The sequence below is a fragment of the Sander lucioperca genome, chromosome 7 (assembly GCF_008315115.2).
Source record: "Sander lucioperca isolate FBNREF2018 chromosome 7, SLUC_FBN_1.2, whole genome shotgun sequence".
In the NCBI taxonomy this organism is placed as follows: Eukaryota; Metazoa; Chordata; class Actinopteri; order Perciformes; family Percidae; genus Sander; species Sander lucioperca.
In genome coordinates, this window is record NC_050179.1 from 37,164,382 (window position 1) to 37,188,265 (window position 23,884).

General features: G+C 43.9%; 1 protein-coding gene across 1 annotated transcript in view; it reads left to right on the forward strand.

The window, feature by feature from the left end:
• Nucleotides 1-3,102: 3,102 nt before the first annotated feature.
• The window catches only part of LOC116062562 (NLR family CARD domain-containing protein 3-like), a gene marked incomplete at its 3' end in the record, with an annotated part of 29,195 nt that continues 8,413 nt past the window's right edge, over nt 3,103-23,884 (forward strand). The window contains exons 1-3 of the mRNA XM_036003622.1: nt 3,103-3,271; nt 3,393-3,410; nt 3,512-3,628. Coding sequence (XP_035859515.1) covers nt 3,582-3,628 — 47 coding nt within the window. The remainder of the gene's footprint in view (nt 3,272-3,392; nt 3,411-3,511; nt 3,629-23,884) is intronic.

Genomic DNA, 23,884 nt, shown 5'->3' on the forward strand with positions numbered 1-23,884 from the left:
AAATTAAACAAACTGGGGACTTTGGGTTAGTTTGATTGTTCTTTATTTTGGCATTTCTCTAATATAACAAATGACAACATTTTAAACATGTTGGAATTCGACGTGTGGAAAGTTCCTCGCGTTGCATTCACGGGACAAAGGAAGAACAAACACACTGACAACAACAACTACAGTTACACAGAGAGAAGAAACAAAGCTCTTATTGTGAAAATATCCTGCTGTTGCAGCCCTTCCTGCCTGCTTCCTGACTGGTAGAGCTGGGACTCATTCCAGGAAACAGCTCAACTGTGTCAGACATTTCTCTCCAGGTGGAGAGTGACCCTCTTCTTCATCAACTCTTTGGACTGTTTGGAGAAACTGTAAGTTGCTGTTTGATACTTTAACACCACGTTAGTCTTTTGGTCTCTTCAGGGTTAGTTTCTGGCTCTGTAATGTTAAATATAATGTTTCTACTTCACTTCTCATTTCCTGAGAAAGTTTGGACGACTCTTGTGTTGGAAGATAAATCTACATGTTGGTGATATACTGGAATCAAACAGCTGATCTTTATTTCCTTTCTCCAGCTGTCAGAAAACAACCATTCGTCTCCATCAGAGTAAAGTGAGACACAACACAACTAATGTTTCTGCTAAAAGGCTCAATGTTCAAGGTGCGGCTTTATTGGCATTATACAACACAATTGTCCAATGAAATGCAATCGTCATTTACAGCTGGCTATGATGAAGTTAAGTTACCAACCGGGCTGCTTCTGTGGACTTTGGGCTAAAATATTGGAAGAAAAGTCAAAAATTGTCAAAAGATATTCCCAAAAAGGCAACAAAAACTCTGAAAAAAAGGAACAAAAAAAAAAATCAGCAAAAATGTCTGAAAATGTGACCAAACCTTAAAAAAAGGAACAAAAACTTCCCCCCGTAAACCCTGCCTATGTGTACATAGTTTTCTCTATCTGGGCATTAGGCCTCAACAATATGGGGAAGAAATCTATTTGTGATTTGTCTGCCAAGTTTGTCTTTGGTCTCTTCAGGGTTAGTTTCTGGCTCTGTAATGTTAAATATAATGTTTATACCTCACTTGTTATTTCAAATTTTAAAGCTGTCTGCAGCAGTTAGTGTCGGTCGTTGTAATAACTGACAGGACTGATGTGGAGACAACAAGACTCAGCTCTTTTATTCTCTAACTAAACCAACAAATATGGAACTGCATCACTATGAGCTGGCACTCCTCCAACAGGAACTACTGTGGCTTCTTTATGATGCAACTTTGTGTTCAAATTCAACAACATGTTATTAGTAGTGTCCAATCCTAATCAGGATACTCTACAAATAGAGTAGGTGTAGACCACACTCTCAGCAGTCATTTGGTGCAACAGTGGCGAGAAAAAACTTCTGACGTCTAAATTCCTGCATTCAGATATATTAGTATGCACAAATTTAAGTTACAAAATGTTGTAGGTTTCCACAGAATGAAGCCTTAGCTCGACGCTCTTCTAAATCTCCTCGTCTTAATCCACATAAAATAATCCACAGGACCACACGGTAAAAGTTGATCTATTTACTTTTACACAAGAAAAAACTAATAAAAAATCCACTTCCAAAAAATGCTGCAGAGAGCCAGAGAGAGAAGGTGAGAATGGTAAAGGGAATTGTTGTATGCCAATTATCAAAACATAAATGACTGCATTTAGGCTCCTACAAACATCCTTATTTATTTGAAGTAGAACACGAATATATAGAATATAATGCAGTAAGAAGGCTTTTACACCAGGGACCTGATCTGAGCCAGAGATCTGCTCTCTTTTTATTCAAGAAATTCTTAGTCGACTAACACTCAAAAGATTTGATCGACTAATGATTTAATGGACAGGTCTGTAAAACAGAGTTTCTCCTCAAAGACTCATGCAAAAGCTCCACTTTAAATCCTGTTTTTACATTCCATACACAGGACAGAAAGGTGAGATTGATTGTCATAATGGAGTCTTATCTCCATTAGAGGACAGAAAGATGATATTAGTCCTGGAGTCTTTACACTGTTCCTGTTCTCCCAGAAAGAAAATGAATGACAGAGCAGGATGAGCAGAGAGCAGAAATCATTCAGTGAAGAGCTTCAGACTTTATTTTCTGCTTGATAGCTTCTAGTTTCTCCAGCAGCCTCTTTTTCTGGAGATTAAAAAGTGGTCTTCCTCTCTTTCTAACAGGACCCATCAGAGACCAGAACCTGCTGAACCTGAACCTGAACCTGATCCTGAACCCAGCTGTGTGTCCATGAAGAGTGACTGGTCCATGGAGAAACCGCCACTTTAAAAAACAAGGCGACCTGTAAGGGAGATTAGAATGGAGAAAAGTGTGAGGGAGCGAATTGAAATGGAGGAGAGGAGAATGGAAATGGAGAGGAGGAGATGGAGGTGAGTTGTTCTGAAACCTCCAACAATCTAGAAGTAGTTTTGTCTCATTGGGTTTGTGGTCTTCTTGTAGAGGGTCTCTGTATTTCCAGCCCACTGTAGCCTGTCGTCCAGGTGCACTCTGGGATATCTATGGCCCTGTTTTCACCTGGTATTAAAATCTGATCTGAGTGATCTCTCAGACCACCCCAGCTCTCTTTTCCCCGCTGGTACCTGGAAAAGATGGCCACCGATATACAATAACTTTATTAGTTTCATAAAACGTCTCCAAATTCACCAGTATGTAGGATATTACTACACTACACTGTACTATTACTACAGACATTCCTGCTTGTATGTCTCCTTTTGTTATTTATTAGTCTCTCATTGGCAGATCTCCACAGCTCTGAGTGAACTAGGGAGCTGATTGGTCAAAGCAGCGGCTGTGAAATGGTTTCATTTACTTTATGAAGTCAGCAACATTATAAAACATTTGAAAGAACCAACTCCTCCTGAAGAACAGTGACATCTTATTAAAGTAGAATCTTATAAAGGATATTTTTTTATTGATATTAATCAATGTGTTTCTGTCAGAAAGTAAGTCATGAATGGCATTTATTTTTAATAATTAGGCTAATAAACATATTTATACATATTTATCTTAATTATATATTTTCTCAGTTATGTTATGCAGGGAGTTTTTAACTGAACATGTGATCTTCAACAACTGTGTTTTTCTATCAGGACCAGACCAGACCCTCCTGATCCTGATCCTGAACCTGAACCTGAACCTGAACCTGAACCTGAATCTGATAATAAACCCAGCTGTTTGTCCTTCAAGAGCGACCGGTCAAAAGTGTTTTTTTGGGATTTTAAACGTGTTTCTGACAAAAGGTAAGTCATTAGTAGCATACAGTTGTTAATAATTATGTATATAGCCTCTTGTATTATTATATTTGGTATAAGTATCAGTTCTTATCAGTAGCATTCAATGCTTTTTCCTCTTTTTCTTTAGACTATCTGCTGATGGAAGGTAAGAATTAACAACTGACAAACATTACTAATATTTGAAATAAAAACAGTTGTGTGTTAAAAGATTTTTTCAACATGCACATTTATCTGTGTTTGTTTCAGGATCCAGCAGCAGAGACCAGAGTCTCCTGAACCTGAACCCAGCTGTTTGTCCTTCAAAAGCGACCAGTCAATGGATGATTTTATGTACTTTAAACAAAGACATCCATCTCACAGAAAGTAAGTTATCAGTACCATATAATGAGATTCATAGATATAATATTTTAGAAGTATTTCACATAGGCATCATTTCCGTCAGACACTAGATTGTATTAAGTTGCTGTGAGCTGTAAAATCACCTCTTCTTATTATTTGGTTTTTAGGCCTTTATTAGTGACAGCTTAGGCATGAAAGGGGGAGGGGGGGGGGGGGTGACATGCAGGAAACTGTCACAGATCACAATCAAACTCACAACCTCCGTGTCGAGAACTGAGTCTCTATATATGGATGGCTCTCTCACTAGGCCACCCAGGCACCCATATATTCACCATTTGTAAACACACAGCAGAACATGCCGTCATCTGGGGGCTGAGCAGTCTTCCTCACTCAAAGTACTGATCCATTATTGCGACACGACTGAAGTGTGGTGTCGCGATGTCATACATCCATGGTTGATGTTCCACGCCTTTGACCGGCAGCTGATTGGATGAACGCGTGACGTGGGTCTGGCTTCTCGAGAATTTCAACCGAGTGTCATGGCGGCGCGTTGAGAATACAATCTCATATTTTATGAAAATAGTTCACCGAAACGTGTTTCTGAAAACATTTTAAGCGAAAAATAGGCCATGCAGTTGCTGAATCTGTCTTTATTTCAAATCGACAAAGGTTAGTCTGAAAGATTTTCGTGTACTTATACTGGAATGTCGCGTCGCATTCAGCGGATTTGTTTCCAAAAAGATGGGCAGCGGCTGGGCAGTGTAGCCCTTGTTTACTTCCTAGTTCTTTCTGTTGATTCACAGCATAACTACCAACAGTGTAATCAGGGGAAACCATCTGATTCTATGTTGTAATCAACACTTTAAGTCACAGGACCTTTACCTTGTGTTTGTCTCTCTGTGGACAGACATGATGTGAGCTAATTCTTCCTGATTCCTCCACAGAGTGGACCAAGAGAGCTCAGAGGTTCCCAGTGGTCAGTCTGCCAAGCAGCATCAAACACACCTGGACTCCATATTTATGGTCTGTACATGTACAACAACTACTTTTACATCTAATCTGTTCACAATCATCTCCATGCTGCACATTTTCAGACCAGTGGATTGTCAGTCTGTGCAACAAGTATCTGATGTTTGCTTCCATGATATCAGTTTGATTTGTCATTCATATAATCTTGTCCATCTGTTCCAGCTGCTGGAGGAGAACATCGTCACTTTTGTAAAGAACGAGCTGAAGAAGATCCAGAAGTTTCTGAGTCCAGATTACCCAGACTGCTCAGAGAGTCAGAAGGAGGATGAGGATGAAGAGCAGAGGAGGAGCAGAGAGGCATTTCTGAAGATCACACTGCACTTCCTGAGGAGAATGAAGCAGGACGAGCTGGCTGACCGTCTGCAGAGCAGTAAGAGGATTTCTCTAAAGGAATAACTTGCTGGACTAATGGGACATTTACTAATGTCTTCAGAAAAGTATGTTCCTGTTTTCTTTACAAAATTACTTAATGAGCTTTTTTGTTCGGTATTCATTCAGGAAGTCCAGCAGGAGTTTGTCGACGTAAACTCAAATCTAAGCTAAACAAGAAGTTCCAGCGTGTGTTTGAGGGGATTGCTAAAGCAGGAAACCAAACCCTTCTGAATCAGATGTTCACAGAGATCTACATCACAAAGGGAGGGACTGCAGAGGTCAATGATGAACATGAGGTCAGGCAGATTGAAACAGCATCCAGGAAACCAGACAGACCAGAAACAACAATCAGAAAAGAAGACATCTTTAAAGCCCCACCTGGAAGAGATGAACCAATCAGAACAGTGATGACAAAGGGAGTGGCTGGCATCGGGAAAACAGTCTTAACACAGAAGTTCACTCTGGACTGGGCTGAAGACAAAGCCAACCAGGACATCCAGTTCACATTTCCATTCACCTTCAGAGAGCTGAATGTGCTGAAAGAGAGAAAGTACAGCTTGGTGGAACTTGTTGATCACTTCTTTAGAGAAACCAAAGAAGCAGGAATCTGCAGGTTTGAAGAGTTCCCGGTCATGTTCATCTTTGATGGTCTGGATGAGTGTCGACTTCCTCTGGACTTCCTCAACACTGAGATCCTGACTGATGTTACAGAGTCCACCTCAATGGGTGTGCTGCTGACAAACCTCATCAGGGGGAATCTGCTTCCCTCTGCTCGCCTCTGGATAACCACACGACCTGCAGCAGCCAATCAGATCCCTCCTGAGTGTGTTGACATGGTGACAGAGGTCAGAGGGTTCACTGACCCACAGAAGGAGGAGTACTTCAGGAAGAGATTCAGAGATGAGGAGCAGGCCAACAGAATCATTTCCCACATCAAGACATCACGAAGCCTCCACATCATGTGCCACATCCCAGTCTTCTGCTGGATCACTGCTACAGTTCTGGAGGACGTGTTGAAGACCAGAGAGGGAGGAGAGCTGCCCAAGACCCTGACTGAGATGTACATCCACTTCCTGGTGGTTCAGTCCAAAGTGAAGAACATCAAGTATGATGGAGGAGCTGAGACAGATCCACACTGGAGTCCAGAGAGCAGGAAGATGATCGAGTCTCTGGGAAAACTGGCTTTTGAGCAGCTGCAGAAAGGCAACCTGATCTTCTATGAATCAGACCTGACAGAGTGTGGCATCGATATCAGAGCAGCCTCAGTGTACTCAGGAGTGTTCACACAGATCTTTAAAGAGGAGAGAGGACTCTACCAGGACAAGGTGTTCAGCTTCATCCATCTGAGTGTTCAGGAGTTTCTGGCTGCTCTTCATGTCCATCTGACATTCACCAACTCTGGAGTCAATCTGCTGTCAGAAGAACAAACAACATCAACAGCTTTCTACCAGACTGCTGTGGACAAGGCCGTACTGAGTCCAAATGGACACCTGGACTTGTTCCTCCACTTCCTCCTCGGTCTTTCTCTGGAGACCAATCAGAATCTCCTACGAGGTCTGCTGACACAGACAGGAAGTAGCTCACAGATCAATCAGGAAACAGGCGAGTACATCAATGAGAAGATCAGTGAGAATCTGTCTGCAGAGAGAAGCATCAATCTGTTCCACTGTCTGAATGAACTGAATGATTGTTCTCTAGTGGAGGAGATTCAACGGTCCCTGAGATCAGGAAGTCTCTCCACAGATGAACTGTCTTCTGCTCAGTGGTCAGCTCTGGTCTTCATCTTACTGTCATCAGAAGAAGATCTGGACGTGTTTGACCTGAAGAAATACTCTGCTTCAGAGGAGGCTCTTCTGATGCTGCTGCCAGTGGTCAAAGCCTCCAGCAAAGCTCTGTAAGTGTGATTTATTCATCAATAAATACTCTGCTGGGGCAGCCTCTAGCTCACCCAGTAAGAGCGTTCGCCCCATGTTGGCTGAGTCCTGCAGCGGCGCAGGTTTGAATCCGACCTGCTGCCCTTTGCTGCGTGTCATCCCCCATCTCTCTCCCCCTTTCATGTCTATCCACTGTCTCTACACAGTAAAGGGAAAAGTCCCCCAAAAAAAATAATATTTAAAAAAAAAATACTCTTTCAACTGCTATCTTTCAACAGGAGTTAAAGTAAATAACTTGTTTCCTAACTGTCATCTCTCCAGACTGAGTGGCTGTAATCTATCAGAGAGAAGCTGTGAAGCTCTGTCCTCAGTTCTCAGCTCCCAGTCCTCTAGTCTGAGAGAGCTGGACCTGAGTAACAACAACCTGCAGGATTCAGGAGTGAAGCTGATCTCTGTTGGACTGAAAAGTCCACACTGCACACTGGAGACTCTCAGGTCAGGATTCATTAACCCATTCAACTGGTGAACATTTAAACTCTGATTAACTTTAGTTGATAAACAGCTGACGTGTAGCTGTTGTGTTGATATGATAAACTTGGCCAGTAGTTATTAGACTCAGTTACTTTACATGAGGGTTTTTCATAATTTGCTTTTGTTGTTGATTAATTAAATACCACAGATGATTTTAAAGATTTATTACAAATCAGGACCAAAATGTACCTGGACAACAAACAAACAAAAAACTAAAACATGGCTCCACGTGTTGACAGAGGGTTCCTGTTTGTTGTTCTGTGTGTTTGCAGTCTGTCAGGCTGTCTGATTTCAGAGGAAGGCTGTTCTTCTCTGGTCTCAGCTCTGAGCTTCAACCCCTCCCATCTGAGAGAGCTGGACCTGAGCTACAATCATCCAGGAGACTCGGGAGTGAAGCTACTGTCAGCAGGATGGGAGGATCCTCTCTGGAGACTGGACACTCTCAGGTACAAACACTGATGAATAAAAAGGAGATATTTGTGTAGGAAGTTTTAAAGGAGAACATCATGAACTAAAATGATAACTCAATGTGCTTTCTACGCTGTAACAAGAGTGTGTGGATGAAGCATTAATCTACTCTTTTGGCAGACTAGTTAGCTAGAGGTTTAAAATGTCAATCCAGACGTCAGAGACGTACACTGACGTCTGGACCAATAATTGTACAAAGTTCCTCTTGTGTTGGGAGAGTACCGACTCTAAGTTCAAAATGTCCTTGCTCTTGGGGGAATTGTTGGGTCTTTGTAAATGATAGTGTGCCGTGGTGCCGGCAGCCGGAATCCTGTACGCATTGTGCGTACATTTTTTTCTATGAGACACTGATCTAATGATGACAATATGAAAATGTGCACATAGTCTGTTCTTCTCTCTGCTATGTTCAGTTATATTTTCCTGATTATTTATACGTTACTTCACCCATAAGCCATCCACTATTAATCAGAATATTCATTGTTATGACTCGATATGAGCCACAGGGTCTCATTCTCAAGAGAGACCTGTTAAGGACAGTTACATTCAGACAGACAAACAGATTACAATGGTATACACAATATGTACTGTATAATATTCAAACTAAAGTGCCAAGTAGACTTAGGGCGTTTTCACACATACCTCATTTGGTCCGGACTTTCGGACTTTTCAGTTTGATCCAAACCGAAATTACAGGTGTGAAACCTCCCCCAGACCACGGTAGATATTTCTGCTGATAATCTTACTTTTCCTCTGAGAGAAACTATGAGCAGTGGCTCTTGTATACTTATAAATCACTGGACTATACATTTTTTGTAGACATAGTAGGCTATTCCCATATTTTAACATTTTTCTGCGTGAGTGTGGCCTACCAATAGCTCAAGCCTGTCCTAAAGTGATTGTAGCTAAAGCTAATTAGCAGCAAGATGCCTCCCTTCTCCATGGAGGACTACTACAAACTCCTTCAGAAGACTGTTATTCTGGAAACCAAAATTCAACGGTTAGAAGTAAACCTGGAAGTGAACGGATCATGTGGAAATGACACCACTTTACCATTGACCCAAAACAATGGACAGAAGCATGCCAACACACGGCTAACTAGCACCAGCAAGACTACGGACAAACAGGAGTGCTGTGGAATAGGTAATAAATCAACAAGTGGTAGTCCTCCCTGGAACTCTTTTGGTGCAAAGCCTAAGAGTAAATCCTTTTCCTGGGAAGGATGACTAACGGGCAGGGCACAGCGCCCTGAGATTTGGCTCAGGGCTGGCCTGCATTACCATCCAGGCAGAGCGCCTCTTCAACCCCTGTACTCAGTAGGACACAGCCGTGGACAGCTGCAAAAGGGAGAATTAGCAACAAAATGCCTCCCCAACAACTGACTGTGCAACTGGATAACAGATTTGCTCCTCTGCTGCAGGACCCTGGACATGACCTGGATTGCGTCTCATCGTCGCACAGCAGGGTAAGGACTGAGAGCAATTCAAAAAGTAACTAGAACTGCAAGCAGTTATGACGGGGTCCAAGCCTCCGATGCCAGTCGCCCCCGATGACCCGGGAAGCTGCGCCAAAGCGGGACCTAAAGCATTATGTGGGGGGGGCGAACATTGATGAATATCGAGAGGTTTGATCCGCAAGGTATGCGTATCTCAGACCGTACCGGTGTGAGCCGCGACGTCTGCGGTACATTGCTGTTGCAAATGTAGTGGTTAACAGTTCATCTCCATGCATACACAGACTACCTTTAACAATTCTCTACAATAAACAAACTTCTTAACCCCCCTGACCACAGGGGACAGCAGAGAGAAATGAGAGAGTGACTGAGAGGGTGGAGGGGGGAGGCAGGTGTGGTGGTTGAAGGAGCAGGGGAGGTGGTCAGGTTGTTGTAAATTGTGTCATAGGCGCTGATTTATGTTTTCCTCCGTGGGTGCTCACAGGCGCACGCCCTTTAAAAAAAAGTAGTCAAAAATGGTTTGCATTTCAGAACCTTAGGAAATGGACAGCGGCCGACGCGAACACACACACCTATTAACTTGATAATTAAGCCGTAAAGTAGGTTTCATCTCAGGACAGCGCCACTTCTCACAGATACAGATAGGATTGGAGATGAAAAGTTTAACTGACACGTAACCGCGATCAGCTTGGAAATTAAGAATCAATGTCACCGATATAACCAATCACACTATGACAGACGCTCCACTTAGCACCAACTGCAATGTTTAATTTTAAATGAATGTAGCCTACAGGCAGTCTGGCACAGCTCATTATTTTCTGTGGGTGCTCGAACTCCGGAGCACCCACAGTATTGGCGCCTATGAATGGTGTTGATTTTTGATTGAAAAAGTGAGAGAAAAGAGTTGCATTTATCCACTGTGAAGGTTGTAGAAACTTTGTCAGGTGGGTTAAGAAGTTGGTTTATTGTAGAAAACTAGGGGAGCACGCAAAAGCCAAAACCAAAACGTAACGGTAGGAGGTAAATATCAGTAAATATTGAGAGGTGTGAGCTGCAAGGTCTGTGGTACAATCCCATTGCAAATATGTCATTAACAGTGATTGAGTTAAAGTGCCAAAACATGTCTACGTTGATTATAGCGCCCCCTAATGGCCGATCTTCGCAAATTTGGTACAGAGCCTCAGAGCTGCATGCCGAACGAGCATCACAAGTTTCGTGGTGATTGTTTTTACTGTGGCAGAGAAATTGCATATGCAAATTTTCCATTTAAATGCATTTTTCTGATGCATTCGAGTTATTGGCCAAAACAAATAAACGTTGCTTATAGCGCCCCCTAAAGGCCAAATTTGGTACAGAGCATCATAGTGGCATGTTAAACAATGATCTCAAGTTCCTTGCTAATAACATTTAATTTGGCCGAGATATTATATGATACGTGTGTGGTAGCTAGCTATAAAAATTTGTTTGGTCGTCAAATGCGCATACTTTAACGTAGCAAAATTCCTTGAGTAACTTTTGGTCAGGTCCATCTGGAGATGCTACGTACCAGGTTTCGTGCTGATCGGTCGCACGGTCTAGGACGAGTTCGAAAAAGTTGGTTTTTCGCATTGCGCAATATTGCAAAAGATTTTAAGCAGAAATGGGCGTGACCTATATCATGTGATTCAGATTGATTCAAGGAACACGTGGATGTAAGGATTTCTAATGTGCGATGTGTAATGTGGGAGTTAAAGGCAGAAAACCATTATAGCGCCACCTAGTGGTCCACATGTGTACTTTTTGGTAGGTGTGGTCCATGACCCATTGTCTATCTACCCAGTAAATTTAAAGTTGTTCACATTACTGTAAGTGGTGAATCTAGACTTGGGTCCCATAGGCCACGCCCACTTTGGCCCCTCAGTACCCCACTCTAGAGATGGCCTCAGGAGTGTCCCTAGATGGTACCTATCAAATTTTGTAAAAATCAGATTAGCCGTTCATGAGATATAAACATTTTGTACTTGTAGCACCCCCTAGTGACCAATTTTCGTAAAACGCATGCAGGCACTCCAGACAGTCATGTCAAACAAGAATCTAAAGTTTGGCATTGATAGCATTTATTTTGGCTGAGATATGGCAAAGTTGGTGTTTTAATAGTTAGCTACACAAATTTGTTCGTGCGTAATATACGCAATTTGTATCCTATAAAAATTCTTTTTCTTAACTTTTTGTCCGGTCAGTCTAGAGATGCTACGGTCCAAGTTTCGTGCAGATCGGTCGCACGGCCTAGGAGGACATCGAAAAAGTAGGTTTTTGATAAATCGTGATTTTTCACAAAAAAAATCTAGGCGGAAATGGGCGGGGCCTATATCAGGTGATTCAATTGGATCCAGGGAAAACGGCGATATATGGGTTTTAAATGTGCAATGTACGGTGTGGGAGTTATAGGGCCAAACGCGTTTTTTCTGCTATAGCGCCACCTAGTGGTGGAAGTGGGTGAATTTTTGCACCTGAGGTCCTTGCGGAGTTTGGGACCAGTCCTGAAAACGGCAACCCCCACCATGTACGGTTTAGGCTGTAGTCACAGTTTTAGGCAGAGAAGAATAATGGAAAATCAGTAGAAAAACAATAGGGTTCCACAGCTCCGCTGTCCATGCCCCATCGGGCTTGGACCCCTAAAAAGCTACAGGGAAATCTAACAACTGGGCACCAAACTCTGATTGTGGGTGACTCTGCTATAAAAGACATAACAAGCAGTAAAAACACCAAAAATCTCTGTTTTCCCAAAGACATGGTGTCTGACTTAGCCCAAAGAATCCCGGATATCATGGCAGCACACCCAACTGTGAAAAACATTATACTGCATATAGGGTCACATGATGTTGTAAAGCAACAATCTGAAGTGCTGAACACAGTTAGCTCCCTAAACGCGACGGTGTTTATCAGTGGCCCTATACCGCCAGTCAGAATAGGAGCTGAGAGATTCAGCAGACTGTTGGCACTGAACAAATGGCTTCCAACTGCATGTACCGACCACTCTCTGCGGTTCATTGACAATTTTAACATTTTCTAGGACCGCAGACATCTTTTTAAACCAGATGGACTTTTCCTTAACAAGCCAGGAGTAAAGCTGTTCACCTCTAGTCTACTTTACTTTCTGCACCACACATCTGCTCCCTCGGCCATTTTGTTTAACGACTCGTTCCAATGTACTCAAATAGCTTATGGAAACTTTGCTTCTTTTGAATATGTGGCTCTTCAGCTAAGGTCCCCCTCTCGACCTATATTTCTAATTATCTACAGGCCACCTAAATACTGTGCATCCTTCTTTGACGACTTTAGTGGACTGCTGTCTTTAATCTGTATTAACTTTGACTGTGTAGTTATTGCTGGTGATTTCAACATTCATGTTGACAACCCCCAGGATAGAGGGACAAAAGAACTGTGTTGTATTTTTGAGAACTATGGACTGACTCAGCATGTGACGGAGCCCACACACAACAAGGGGCACACTCTGGACTTGATTATCTCGAAGGGTTTGAACATTTCCAAGGTTGTGGTGACTGATGCTGCTCTCTCTGATCATTCCTGTGTTTTCTTTAATGGCACTATCTCTGTGCACAAAAGTTTCCAAACAAAGTTAATAAGAAAACGGTATTTCACTGACAACACCAGTGAAACATTCATTCACCTTTTCTCGTCCATACCCACCCTCTCAGGGGTCTCAGTCACTGAGCTTGTAGACAATTTCAATTGTAAAATTACAAATGTTATTGATGCCATTGCTCCCATTAAGGTAAAAACTGTCTCTGATAAGAAAAGATCTCCATGGAGAAATGCCATACTGGTAAGAACAGAAAAAAAAGAGTGTCGCAGGTGGCGAAAAACTAATCTCCAGGTCCACTACAACACCTATAAAGAGAGACTTCGCACTTATAATTTGGAACTGAGGAATGCAAGGCGGTCCTTCTTCTCGGACATTATTGCCAAAAACAATAATAATTCACGTTCTTTGTTTTCTACTGTCGATAGGTTAACAAACCCTCCAGTACCAGGAGCATCTGAACTTTTATCCACAAAGGCCTGCAATGATTTTGCCACCTTCTTCAATGACAAAATTCAGAAAATTAGACAGTCAGTGCTTCCATATCGAGTACAGGGTATGTGTTGTCACAGTGTCCAGGCAAAACAGATTCCAATATGATCCAATTTCATATTGTGGTGTCTTAAATAGTAATGCTGTGATGCTGTATGAAGAGGAATCCGCCGACACTATTCTTGATTATAAAAAGGTTTATTACAAGCAAAGATTCAGCATCAATTTTACAAACTCCTGCAGAGAGCTTGGAGAACGACCAACCCAAATTCTTCCAAAAAGTCGTTCTGCCTTTTCTTTGTGTGAACAACGTATATATCCTATGCATCGTATCAACATAGGACGTGATATGTGTGAGTATATGATTCGACCACAGAACTGGCCAATCAAGGCCTGTTATCTGGCACAACTCCAAAAAAGGTATCTTCTGTCTTGGGGGGACCTCTGCTCATGTTAACAATTTCCAGATGTTCTCAGTAAATGTAGAGTAAAGTTCATGCATCCTCCTTATACCAACTCTTAAGTCAAAGTGTATAGAATGTTATAGGTTGTCAATATACCACAATATGATTAACCGTAAAAACCTGGAGGACATTATACAACATCTGAAAACCTCCTCCTGCTGCCTTGATATTCTACCAACGGGCCTTTTCAAAAATGTTGCAAATTGATTAGCTACAGATCTTCTACAGATTGTAAACACGTCTCTTCTCTCAGGTATCTTCTCACAGGCCCTGAAAACTGCAGTCATTAAGCCACTCTTAAAAAAGAACAATCTAGACATGTCACTAATGAGCAACTATAGGCCGATATCAAACCTTCCATTTTTAAGTAAAATCATTGAAAAAACGGTTTCTCAACAACTCAACCTTTTCTTGTCACTAAACAACAGTTTTGATGCCTTCCAGTCGGGTTTTCGACCACACCACAGCACTGAGACAGCTCTTGTTAAAGTCTTTAATGACATCCACTTAAACACAGATAGTGGCAAAATTTCAGTCTTAGTATTACTTGATCTCAGTGCTGCATTTAATACGGTCGACCATGACATATTACTAGACCGATTGGAAAACTGGGTTGGTATTTCTGGCTCAGTACTAAAGTGGTTTGAGTCTTATTTAAAGAATAGGGACTACTTTGTGTCTATAGGAAATTATACATCTGAGCATACAAATATGACGTGCGGAGTTCCCCAAGGCTCCGTTCTGGGGCCTCTCCTGTTTAACATCTACATGCTTCCACTGGCTCAAATTATGGAAAATAATAAAATAAGTTACCATAGTTATGCGGTTCTCAGTTCTTTTAAATCAAGGATGAAGACCTATCTTTTTGATGTTGCCTTTCTTTAAATAACTGTTCATTTCTTATACTGAAGTTGCATTGTTTACACTGTATGACAATCTATATAAGCATATAAAGAGAAATTCATATTTTATCTGCTTTTATATATTTAACTGTTTTAACTGCTCTTCAATGTTTCATTTCTTATACTGCACTGTAACTTTTATTCTCGTATTTTATCTGTTTTAAATTTTTTAATCTGTTTTCATGTAAAGCACTTTGAATTGCCCTGTTGCTGAAATGTGCTCTACGAATAAAGCTGTCTTGCCTTGCCTTGCCTTACAGTGTAGGTTTCTGTTTGTCTCTGAATAAATGCTCCAGAAAGAAAGTTCCTGTGTCTTGCTTCTCAACATCACAACAAAACAAAAAGAGCCGCGGCAGTAGGAGAGAGCAGCAGTCAGTAGAGGAGAGCAGCAGTAGTTGAAAAAACTCTGACACAGAGAAAGGATACGAGAGGACAGGGAAGCCCGTCTACAGACCAATCTTTTATAATTATCTGGATACGCAGCTCACATATGTGATGACGGAAGGACGTAGTTTTGTCACGTAGAGGTCTTTAGTGCGCTTGCATAATAACTGCAGTGTGAAACCAAAACTTACCGGATCAAATGTTACAATGTTACAAAAACATGAACCAAGGTCCGGACCTTGGTTCAGACTTTCAGGTGTGAAAACGCCCTAAAAACACTAAAGTACTTAAAACAAGAACAGGATTTTGAAGATGTTTTTCCAGTAGCCTTAAAATGAGTTTAAAATCCCCTAGTGGGATCAAATTGGACAGTTTTAGATCCTCTTAGTGTATTCCAGGTTGAGCTCTCTGTCTGTCTCTCTCTCTCTCTCTCTCTCTCTCTCTCTCTCTCTCTCTCTCTCTCTCTCTCTCTTCCCAGACTCCCTTTAAAGTCAAGCCATTTCTCCAGATGTTCATAAAAGTCCAAACGTAATAGGCCCACGCTGTTATTTGTACTCTACAACATATCTCATTCATTCCCCTCTGTAGGACTTTTATTTTCATGCAGCTGAGGTTGAATAACAGCGTTCATATAGCCTATAGATCAGTTTATCAGGAACTAGAGACAGACATCTCCATCCTATAATACAACAACCTGTAGTTTCAGTAATATTCTCATGACCTGGTCATTATGATATGATAAAGTACACTAGGAACACACTCTCATACCCATCAAATAGGCTATTATAAGAACAGCTGATTTCTGGAGCAGTAAACAGCTTTAGAGGAGGACAGTTGTTGTGATTACTATGAAATAAAATCCTGACTCAGACCTCCTCTATCTGGAAAGTGTCCTGAGATAACTTCTCTTATGATTGGACACTTTAAAGGAAATTAAACTGAAATAAATATTTTAATTGATTGACAGCCCAAATATGAATATAAATGAGTAAATTCCAACTCTACATTTGATGAGGATGAAGCTGTGTGTGTGAGAGTGATGTAATGCCCCCCCCCCCTCCTCCTCCTTTCAGGGTGGAGCCTGCTGGAGTCAGATGGTTGACACCAGGTCTGAGGAAGTGTAAGTGTGTTTTTAATTTCATTCATCAAACTGTGACATCACTCATTCAACCCTCTGATGTCATCATCAAAGTGCTGATTGGTTAATAACTGCAGCTGTGTTGTGTCTCATTCTCTCCGTCAGATTCCTGTGAACTCACACTGGACACAAACACAGTGAACAGAAAACTCAAACTGTCTGACACCAACAGGAAGGTGACATTAGTGAAGGAGGATCAGCCATATCCTGATCATCCAGAGAGGTTTGACCCCTGGCTTCAGCTGCTGTGTAGAGATGGTCTGGCTGGTCGCTGTTACTGGGAGGTCGAGAGGAGAGGAAGGGTTGAGATATCAGTGAGTTACAGAGGAATCAGGAAGAGAGGAGACAGTTATGACTGTTTGTTTGGACGTAATGATCAGTCCTGGAGTCTGATCTGCTCTGATGATGGTTACTCTGTCTGGCACAATAAGATATCAACATTCATCTCCTCCTCCTCTGTCTCTGGTAGAGTAGCAGTGTATGTGGACTGTCCTGCTGGCTCTCTGTCCTTCTACACAGTCTCCTCTGACTTACTGATCCACCTCCACACCTTCAACACCACATTCACTCAGCCTCTTTATCCTGGGTTTGGGTTCTGGTCTGGTCCTGGTTCCTCAGTGTCTCTGTGTTCTCTGTAGGACGGAGAGTCTCCTCCTGTTTCTCACTGCTGATCAGTTGAGTCTGTACAGGATCACACTTACAGAAATACTTCAGGTTATTTTTATAAACTAATGAATGAACTTTGTATAAAATAATTGAGAATGATTGAACAGATTCCTCGTGAACATTGTAAACCTCTTCCACTTCCAGTCCTTTAAAGATGGAAGCTGTGATCATGAAATTGTAGAAATGCTGTTGACTTTAGTTTTGAGTTCTGTCTCTTTTCACAATAAAAGCATAAAGTTACTGTGATGTGTTTGTGGTCTTTCTTTTTAAATTTTAAAGTCAGTGAACTCCAGGATGGGGGGGTGGGATTCATTGAGTACTCGGTTTAGTTTAAAGGGTTAGGACAAATATAAAGAATGTGTAGTGGGTTAAAAAGTGAAACTTGTGGAACAGTTAGCGAGGAAAAACACAACATGTAGAACTAAACTAAAGCATGAACAAATGTTTTGCTGGTCAGATTTGAAATTCGGAAATTGAAATTGAGCTGAAGTTTTGACGGACTATGATCATAAAGAAGTTGTTGAACCTTCATACACATCCATTGATCACAGACGTTCCTGTGTGGCGTACCTAAGGCGGGGATTGAACCCACGTCTCCTGTTTACCGCTCGCCGTCCTTGCAGACAAACAAAGTTGACACACAGTTTGTCTGTTCCTTTGTGTGTTTGAAGAGACGGAAGAGCTTAAGGCCCTGACACACCAACCTGATAATCAGCCGTCTGACAGTCTGGCGAGGTCGGTGACTCGAGTCTGTTCGGTGTGTTCCGTGCCGTCGTCCGTCCGAGGGGCCGTCGGCCTTCATTTGGGCCGATTTGACTCGTTGAATCGACTCAATGACCAATCTGATTGGTGGAGCGCTAACCCGGAAATGACGAGCGGGATGAGCGTGAGCGCCACCTGCTGTTATGGAGATGTATTACGTCTTGTACACATGCAGAACGTACGCTGAAGTCGGCGTCTCTTCGGTGTGTTCTGAGGCACTTTTTGGACCTCAGGGAGATCAGTCCGACTGCCTTTTCTGCCGAAGGTTGGCCGTCTGGTTGGTGTGTCAGGGGCTTTAAACATCAGCTCACGTTACTGACTCTAAATCTGTCCAGACGACAGGAACAACAGAGGAGAGTCTGAGGGAGGCTCTCGCCGGTCGACATTTCTTTTGACGTTTTTGTTGCCTTTAGTCAAAGCTGTTTTCAGTTTTTGTTGCTGCATTCACATTTTTATGCTTTGGAGGCTTTTTCGTTGTTGTTATCGGCATCTTTGTAAAGGTGTTGACACACCAACCGACCGTCGGCAGAAAAGCCAGTCGGACTGATCATCGGGACGCCAGACGTAAACGTAGCAGAAGATAACTTACCTGAATCCATTCACACCCCTTGCTAAAAAAAATATGAAAAATAAACACATAAACTTATTTCACCAATTTTTTCCCCTTACGGTACTTTTTGTTGCAGTTTTTTTTTGTTTTTTTTTTCAAAGTTTTTGACCCTTTTACGACATTTTTGTCACTTTTACGTTTGACGCTTTTTTTTCCCCACTAGGCCTACTACCTACTCATACAACGAGTTTTAAACTTATTCTTGGAATTCATGGACACTAAACCTAATTTTTGAGTTTTAAAAAGCAGAAATATGCTATAAAATTGAAAAATAAACACCCAAAATTCAATGAAAGTAGTGAACTGATCCTTCATTTTACTTGAGAAGAGCGTTAAATGGAACCATCTACATTCATTTTTGGCAATTTGGTTGAAAGAAACCCAAATTTATGATATAGACATTTTTTGAAAATGGGTGAAATTCAACCTGAAGACAACAGGAGAATTAATTCAACTTAATACTGATTCCAACACCGGGAGTTGAACCCAGCTTGCTTTGGTAAAACCAGGAATCCTGACTGCAGAACATTCATACTCCTGAATGTGGAGACAGACTCAGTTTCAGTGATGTCTGTTTTTATAATATAATGAGTTGATGTCTCTGTTGTTGTTATTATTTGCTGCTCTGTGGACACAAAGACTGAGAGGAACCAGGAGAGGGAGACACAGCACAGATAGTTTCTGCTCCTTTATTCTTCTCCTCCTCTACATCTCAGTGGGAAATATTGGGCTTTTTGCTGCAGTCAATCTATCTGATAACTATCTGTACGTTTTAAAGTCAAAACAGTTCATCTAGACGTCAGAGTCTGGACATCATCCCTCTGGAGTTCTGGTTCTTCAGGGGTCAGGAGATCATCTTTGTCTGGGTTTAAATATGATTTATGAAATCAGAAATACAGAAAACATTACAGAACATGAGTCCCATATGGTCTAGCGGTCAAGATTCCTGGTTTTCACCCAGACTGCCCATGTTCAACTCCCAGTATGGTAATCTATCCATCCATCCATCTTCTTCCGCTTATCCGGTAACGGGTCGCGGGGGTAGCAGCTCCAGCAGGGGACCCCAAACTTCCCTTTCCCGAGCCACATTAACCAGCTCCGACTGGGGGATCCCGAGGCGTTCCCAGGCCAGGTTGGAGATATAATCCCTCCACCTAGTCCTGGGTCTTCCCCGAGGCCTCCTCCCAGCTGGACGTGCCTGGAAAACCTCCCTAGGGAGGCGCCCAGGGGGCATCCTTACCAGATGCCCGAACCACCTCAACTGGCTCCTTTCGACGCGAAGGAGCTGCGGCTCTACTCCGAGCTCCTCACGGATGACTGAGCTTCTCACCCTATCTCTAAGGGAGACGCCAGCCACCCTCCTGAGGAAACCCATTTCGGCCGCTTGTACCCTGGATCTCGTTCTTTCGGTCATGACCCAGCCTTCATGACCATAGGTGAGGGTAGGAACGAAAACTGACCGGTAGATTGAGAGCTTTGCCTTCTGGCTCAGCTCTCTTTTCGTCACAACGGTGAGATAAATTGAGTGTAATACCGCACCCGCTGCGCCGATTCTCCGACCAATCTCCCGCTCCATTGTTCCCTCACTCGCGAACAAGACTCCAAGGTACTTGAACTCCTTCACTTGGGGTAAAGACTCATTCCCTACCTGGAGAAGGCACTCCATCGGTTTCCTGCTGAGAACCATGGCCTCAGATTTAGAGGTGCTGATCCTCATCCCAGCCGCTTCACACTCGGCTGCGAACCGATCCAGTGAGTGCTGAAGGTCACAGGCCGACGATGCCATCAGGACCACATCATCTGCAAAAAGCAGCGATGAGATCCCCAGCTCACCAAACTGCAACCCCTCTCCACCCCGACTACGCCTCGATATCCTGTCCATAAATACTACAAACAGGATTGGTGACAAAGCGCAGCCCTGGCGGAGGCCAACTCTCACCTGAAACGAGTCCGACTTACTGCCGAGAACCCGGACACAGCTCTCGCTTTGGTCGTACAGAGATTGGATGGCCCTGAGAAGGGACCCCCTCACCCCATACTCCCGCAGCACCTCCCACAGTGTCTCCCGGGGGACCCGGTCATACGCCTTCTCCAGATCCACAAAGCACATGTAGACCTTAGTAGGCATACTCCCAGGCTCCCTCCAGGATCCTTGCGAGAGTAAAGATCTGGTCCGTTGTTCCACGACCAGGACGGAATCCGCATTGTTCCTCTTCAACCTGAGGTTCGACTATCGACCGAACCCTCCTTTCCAGCACCTTGGAGTAGACTTTACCGGGGAGGCTGAGAAGTGTGATACCCCTGTAATTGGCACACACCCTCTGGTCCACCTTTTTGAAAAGGGGAACCACCACCCCGGTCTGCCACTCCTTAGGCACCGTCCCCGACTTCCACGCAATGTTGAAGAGGCGTGTCAACCAAGACAACCCCTCCACACCCAGAGCTTTAAGCATTTCTGGACGGATCTCATCAATCCCTGGGGCTTTGCCACTGTGGAGTTGTTTAACTACCTCAGCAACTTCCACCAGGGAAATTGACGACAATCCCCCATCATCCTCCAGCTCTGCCTCTACCATAGAGGGCGTATTAGTCGGATTTAGGAGTTCCTCAAAGTGCTCCTTCCACCGCCCTATTACCTCCTCAGTTGAGGTCAGCAGCGTCCCATCCTTACTGTACACAGCTTGGATGGTTCCCCGCTTCCCCCTCCTGAGGTGGCGAACGGTTTTCCAGAAGCACCTTGGTGCCGACCGAAAGTCCTTCTCCATGTCTTCTCCGAACTTCTCCCACACCCGCTGCTTTGCCTCTTTCACGGCAGAGGCTGCAGCCCTTCGGGCCCTTCAGTACCTTGCAACTGCCTCCGGAGTCCCCTGGGATAACATATCCCAGAAAGACTCCTTCTTCAGTCGGACGGCTTCCCTGACCACCGGTGTCCACCACGGTGTTCGTGGGTTGCCGCCCCTTGAGGCACCTAAGACCCTAAGACCACAGCTCCCCGCCGCAGCTTCAGCAATGGAAACTTTGAACATTGTCCACTCGGGTTCAATGCCCCCAGCCTCCACAGGGATGCACGAAAAGCTCCGCCGGAGGTGTGAGTTGAAAGTCTGTCGGACAGGGGCCTCCTCCAGACGTTCCCAGTTCACCCGCACTACCCGTTTGGGTTTACCAGGTCTGTCCAGAGTCTTCCCCCACCCTCTGACCCAACTCACCACCAGATGGTGATCAGTTGACAGCTCTGCCCCTCTCTTCACCCGAGTGTCCAAAACATACGGCCTCAGATCAGATGAAACGATTATAAAATCGATCATTGACCTTTGGCCTAGGGTGCTCTGGTACCAAGTACACTTATGAGCATCCCTATGTTCGAACATGGTGTTCGTTATAGACAATCCATGACTAGCACAGAAGTCCAACAACAAACAACCACTCTGGTTTAGATCAGGGAGGCCGTTCCTCCCAATCACGCCTCTCCATGTGTCTCCATCATTGCCCACGTGCGTGTTGAAGTCCCCCAGCAGAACTATGGAGTCCCCTACTGGAGCCCCATACAGGACTCCATTCAAGGTCTCCAAGAAGGCCGAATACTCCGAGCTCTTGTTTGGTGCATACGCACAAACAACAGTCAGAGTTTTCCCCCCCACAACCCGCAGGCGTAGGGAGGCGACCCTCTCGTCCACCGGGGTAAACTCCAACGTAGCGGCGCTCAGCCGGGGGCTTGTGAGTATCCCCACACCCGCCCGGCGCCTCACACCCTGGGCAACTCCGGAGAAGAAAAGAGTCCAACCCCTATCCAGGAGTATGGTTCCAGAACCGAGACTGTGCGTAGAGGTAAGCCCTACCAGATCCAACTGGTAGCGCTCCACCTCCCGCACAAGTTCCGGTTCCTTCCCCCACAGAGAGGTGACGTTCCACGTCCCCAGAGCCAGCGTCTGCTGCCCGGGTCTGGTCCGTCAAGGCCCCTGACCTTCACTGCCACCCATGTGGCAGCGCACCCGACCCCAGCGGTTCCTCCCACAGGTGGTGGGCCCATGGGTTGGAGAGAGAGGTGCCACGTAGCTTTTTCGGGCTGTGCCCGGCCGGGCTCCGTGGCAAACCCGGCCACCAGGCGCTCGCTGACGGGCCCTCCATCTGGGCCTGGCTCCAGACGGGGGCCCCGGGCTTCCTCCGGGCAGGGTCACATCATCTCTACCTCGTTTTTTCATAGGGTTTTTGAACCATTCTTTGTCTGGCCCCTCACCTGAGACCACTTTGCCTTGTGAGACCCTACCAGGAGCACAAAGCTCCAGACAACACAGCCCTCAGGTTCATAGGGACACACAAACCTCTCCACCACGATAAGGTGATGGTTCCCGGAGAAGGGTATGGTAATCTAAATTAAGATTATCTGGATTATAAGGATTGATTCAGGCAGGTAGAATGTAACGAGGTTCCTGATCTGCTGGAAGCTCCAACCAGAAATCAGGGGAGGATTGTCAAGTAAGCAGAACTTACAAGCAAGTTTCGTGATTACACATACGTGGTTATTTTGAAAAATGGAGACATTTCCCTTCATTGGTGCCCTTCGTTTACACGCAAACGGAGAATCCGCCTCTGAAAACGATTCTTTCTAAAAACTCCGGCCAGAGTGGAGATTTTGGAAAACTTCTTCTGCCGAATCCAAAACTGAATACCGAATCCTCCTCCCATCCTCAGTCCATTAACACAGTAAACACATTAATGAAGTAAACAACGTCCACAGGCTCTAAAATACTTAAATGTGTAACTGAGGGTTTCTTATATCGTCTAGACTCAGGTTTGGCTGTAAAATAAATACACAAGCTTCCAATGGTTGAACCAAGTAGTGATGGGACAACTCACTCTTTTACGCGAGTCAGTTCATCCGGACAGTCGTTGGTTGGCCTACCGAGTTAATAGATTGGGTCACCGGTTCGCGTTCGTGTCAAACTCGAGGCCCAAGGGCCAAATCTGGCCCCTCACAGGTTTTGATCCGGCCCGCATTTCAATTTAGGTTCACAATAAATTTAGGCCCACCTAGTTTTTGTCACTTTTTCCAAAGTTTTTGGTGCCTCTATTTTATTTTTTTTTACATTTTTGGTGCTTTTTTCGAAATTTTTGACGCCTTTTACGGTGATTTATGCGCTTTTTTCAATGCTTTAGGCACTTTGTTTTAACGTTTTGGACGCTTTACTTAACGTTTTGACACTTTTTACGATGTTTTTTTTCACTTTTTCAGACAATTTTGATGCTTTTTTCGGCCTTTATCCAACATTTTTGGCGCTTTTCTCAACCTATTTGTTGCTGGCTGAGGAACGTTTTTGGGGCTTTATGAGGCCCAGAATGTAAGTGAGAAAATCACAGTATATGAGACATGCAATAATACAGTCAAAATATTTGACTTTTTCTCTTAAATAAACATATAATCTACGTGTTTGGCCCTTGATGTGATTCTCATTTTCCAGTCTGGCCCTCTGGGAAACTGAGTTTGACACCCCTGGCGTAAAGGCTTCTGGGATCGGTTGATTACTCAAACTTGCCGAGAACCTAACCTTTGAATATAG